General features: G+C 40.5%; 1 protein-coding gene across 3 annotated transcripts in view; it reads right to left on the bottom strand.

The window, feature by feature from the left end:
- Positions 1 to 368: 368 nt before the first annotated feature.
- Positions 369 to 4457, bottom strand: part of VSTM4 (V-set and transmembrane domain containing 4) — a 221131-nt gene continuing 217042 nt past the window's right edge. For all 3 annotated transcript variants that reach the window (XM_063958592.1, XM_063958591.1, XM_063958590.1), the window contains 2 exons: positions 1264 to 1310; positions 369 to 1173 (listed from right to left, as the gene is read on the bottom strand). In XM_063958592.1, coding sequence (XP_063814662.1) covers positions 1021 to 1173; positions 1264 to 1310 — 200 coding nt within the window. In that variant the 3' untranslated portion in view covers positions 369 to 1020. The remainder of the gene's footprint in view (positions 1174 to 1263; positions 1311 to 4457) is intronic.

Below are 4457 nucleotides of genomic sequence, written 5' to 3' on the forward strand. Positions count from 1 at the left end.
AATAGGTCTTATATTGGAATATTAGTTTCTTTAATTCAAAGGACCTGACGGTCACTCATTGTTAGCTAAATTATGAAAAGATACAGTAAACAACCTTTGCAAAACATACACAACTACAATTTCCACTAGTACTGCTGTAATACAACAAAGATTTGTGTCGAGTTTGGGAAATATGGCTCACCCATCATGCTGACCAAAGCCAGTTTTGTAGACTGCAGGAAATGAAAGACATATGCCTTAAAAGTCTTTGCACTTCACTCATGAGTTTGGCATTTTCATATAAACAGACTAAGCAAACCTAGTAGAAGAGCCAGAATAATATGCTTGATACCGTGTATTTCCTTGATATAAGACAATGTACAAGAAAAAGAAGTCAAATTTCATTTAATTTCTTTAAAAAAATAACATGAATGTAAAGGAAGGAACGAGCAGAGTAAGAAATATAAGTTATTTTTGCTTCATTGCAGATAATAATTCCTGTCCTTGCTCATATTGACCAAAACCCAGTTGTGTTAAACTAAGAAAGATGGAAACACTACAATAAGTATAGATACAACAGTATAAAAGGGTGGGCTATGGCCAATGACGACTTCATGCAATACAATATTTTTACATAGGAGAAAAAAAATAACAAGACCCCCATCCACTTTTTCCCACCCCTTATCTGCTGATAACCAAACTGAGCAGTTATACCGGAGGAAACAGAATGGGTAAGTCTGGAACAAAAAGCCCATTCATGTTTCCCTTGGGATTCTAAGCAGGAGAGCTGAACAATGAGGATACATATGTATATTATTTAATAAATACCACTGCAACTAAATTGCATTGCATTGTATTGTTTCCAGTTATATATTTAATATTTTAACAGTGTTACTGCCAAAAGAAACAGCAATAGACATGTTTGGCTCAGCGAAGACTGTTGGGTTATATAAAAGCTTTGTTAATTCTCCAGTCTGCAGACATCAGGGTTTATTTCTTGTGTGGCTGATATTCTGTAAACTAGGGCTCATAGCTCAGGGCTTATTCCTTTGCAGGGGGAATCTGTAACTGCAAAGAATTTTCTTCAAACAGTATCTGTGCATATACTGTGCTTGACGTGGAGTCCTTCACAGGTGGTATAGGTTTTATAATCTCCAGTTCTGCATATGTTAAACCTTCTTCCACAAGCTTGGGCTGAGAAAAATAAGGAAAAATATTATTTCGTTACAAAACGTATTGTGCTTTATTAAATTAATCAGAGTTCTATTCACTTTAAGTTCTTACCAACAGGAAAAGCTGTTGAGAGTTCTTCGCCAAGCTGACCAGAGGTCCTGCAAATACAAAGACATATAGGTTGCTACTGTGAAATATATCTCATGCCATTACTTTTACATATATTGACCTAACCACAGTATTAATGCTGTATTTTATGCCACTCTGTTTTGCTCTTCTCTTATATTTTTCTCCTGGAACCCCCACTGTGTGCTATGTCGCTACTATCTGCACACCCTGCCAACAGCAGGGAGGCAGTCAATTGACCGCCTGTCGGGATCCCGGCGGTAGGATACCACGCCGGAATCCCGACACCAGCTGAAATACCAGCGGTTGGAGTACTGACCGCCGGCTGGTTACCCCTCTTGGGTGGTGGTCCACGCCACCACCCGGAGGCGAATAGAAACCTGTGGCGACCAAAGGTCGCCACCGGGAACGGGACATCTAGTCAGATTGCTTAGATTTTAAGCAGCGATCGCTCCGTGAGTACCCCCCTTAAGTATGGTTTTCGGTGAGATTGTGAGCATGTGAGGCAGTGAGGTGTGGGGAGGTGAGGCAGAGCCTTTCCTGTCATATTAATGTATAAGTCAGAGTTTTGACTATATAAAGTATATGAAAAATACAAAGAATATATTATAAATATCTTCTTTCTATTATTCTAATAATTTTTATAGTCAAAACTCAGGAGTAAAAGTTTATGGCAGGTGAGGCACCTGTATTTCCTGCACATCTCTGATTAGAAACATGAACTGTTGGGCTAATATATTTTGTGAAAATCTGTCTATGGCACCAGTCAGTTCCTCCTCGGCCATTTACCTCACCGCATATCATTGATGTGCAGATGTATTCACATGCTGTACATCCCGCCATGTATGGCACAGTTTTGCATGCCATAGACTCAGAGATTTAGCCATGTCTTGTGAATTTTCATAATTTGCTTCTTTAAAATGTTACTTTATACATATTCTATTATGGCAAACAAAAATTTAAAAAGCCATCCACTCGCTACTTGTGAAAAACAGCTTAGCCGAGTTTTGCATGTTGTGCCAAATTGAGCAAAATAGCAAAGATGTAAGTGGACATATCGAACATACTCATAAGATGGGCCATCCCCATGTGTCCACTTACCCACTTCCCTGTCACTGCCTAGGAGCACCCAATACAAAATATTTCTGAGACTGAGTGGATCCCATGTACTTCAGTCGCATCTATAAATCCATGTATATTAACTCTGGATGCATGCACATTGGCCCTCATTCCGAGTTGATCGCTCGCTAGCTACTTTTAGCAGCCATGCAAACGCATTGTCGCCGCCCACGGGGGAGTGTACTTTCGCTTTGCATGTGTGCGATCGCATGTGCAGCCAAGCAGTACAAAAACATTTTGTGCAAAACAAGACCAGCCCTGTAGTTACTTATCCTGTGCGATGATTCTAGCTTCGGAGGTCCTGGAATTGAACTCAGATACCCGCCCTGTAAACGCCTGGTTACGCCTGCATTTTCCCTACCACTCCCAGAAAACGGTCAGTTGACAACCATAAATGCCCTCTTCCTGTCAACCTCCTTGCGATCGGCTGTGCGAATGGATTAGTCGCTAGAAGCATTGCACAGCAATGATGCTGTTTGTACCCGTACGACGCACGTGCGCATTGCGGTGCATATGCATGCGTAGTTTTGCCAGTTTTCTACCTGGTCGCTGCGCTGCGAAAATCGGCAGTGTGCGATCAACTTGGAATGACCCCCAATGTGACTTAGACATATGCACAGTAGAAATAAAATCACTCCACTGCATCCTACTTAGAATCAGGCTCTATCTATCCCATATATACTCCACTGAATATATTTTACTAAACCAATATGTTTTACTATATTTTTCTAGCCGCTAGTTATACTAATAACTCCACTGCCACCACTGTGTATTTACACAGCTGAATTGGAGGATTAGACTTCTAGGGCCTAATTCAAGGTTGATCGCACAAAGCAAAATCTTCCTCTAATTGGCAAAACCATGTGCAGAGAGAGGTAGATTTGGGTGGGGTTTGGGTGAAATCTAAATTGCAGTGTAAAAATAAAGCAGCCAGTATTTACCCTGCACAGAAACAAAATAACCCACCCAAATCTAACGCTCTCTGCACATGTTATATCTGCCTCCCCTGCACTGCACATGGTTTTGCCCATTAGAGGAAGATTTTGCTTTTGCAATCAACCTTGAATTAGGCCGCTAGGGCTCAATCCAATTAGGTGCGAGTCTGTGAATGCAAGTTTGTTTCATGAAACTTGCAGACTTTGCATGAATGTGCATACCTGGGAAATGCACAATCAAAAAGAGGCAGACTGGATTGGCCAAGTGCTTCTTATCTGCCATAAAATTCTATGCTTCTATGTTTTGCGGTACTCGTGGTGCCGCAGCAAGTATGTGTGAATTCTCTACAAATGTGACCTGGGAGAAGTGCATTAAATGGGTGCGGTTACATTGCCAGCAGTTGGGATCCCGGCGGTCAGGATACAGACGTTGGAATCCCAATCAGTGACAATGCTGACAGCTGGAATCCCAGCTAACAGGAGCTATTCCCACTCATGGGTGTCCATGACACCCATAGAGTGGGAATAGAACTTGTGGCTTGCGGGATCCCGGCATCGTTACGCCGGGATCCCGGCTGCCAGCGTACCATGCCAAACGCCATTAAATAGTGAGACGTCCTTCCTGGACCCCAAAAACATGACAACTTTGAAGGTTATCTGTAGCAAAGACATATAGTAGGCATAAAAAAAGTGCTTGATGCTCTTAAAAGGTATCAAATAGTTGACTTGCGCATTTTTTTCCCCAAGTAAAAAAAAATGATAAAAAGCATAGAATTTCATTTAATTTCAAACAAATTAAATAAAAAAAAATGCAAAAACAAATAAAAAAGCTGATTTTGGTGTAATTTGAGGCAACTTTAAATGTAAAAACAAATTTCAAAAAATGATCAAAAGCTATTATTTTTGTTGAAATAAATACTTTAATTACATTTGGGGTTCATAATCTAAAAGTATATTTTCGGGTGATTGCATTAAGTTTTTAAACCCAAAAGTGACATATAATTAGCGGCTCAAATAATCTAATTGAAGACTTCCAAATGCCTGATTAGTCATTGGGGACTAATGCTAGCCATACATCAGACCAACTTCAAACCAACTTTTCTCCAACACTCCAAACTTCCAACC

The sequence above is a fragment of the Pseudophryne corroboree genome, chromosome 3 (assembly GCF_028390025.1).
Source record: "Pseudophryne corroboree isolate aPseCor3 chromosome 3, aPseCor3.hap2, whole genome shotgun sequence".
In the NCBI taxonomy this organism is placed as follows: domain Eukaryota; kingdom Metazoa; phylum Chordata; class Amphibia; order Anura; family Myobatrachidae; genus Pseudophryne; species Pseudophryne corroboree.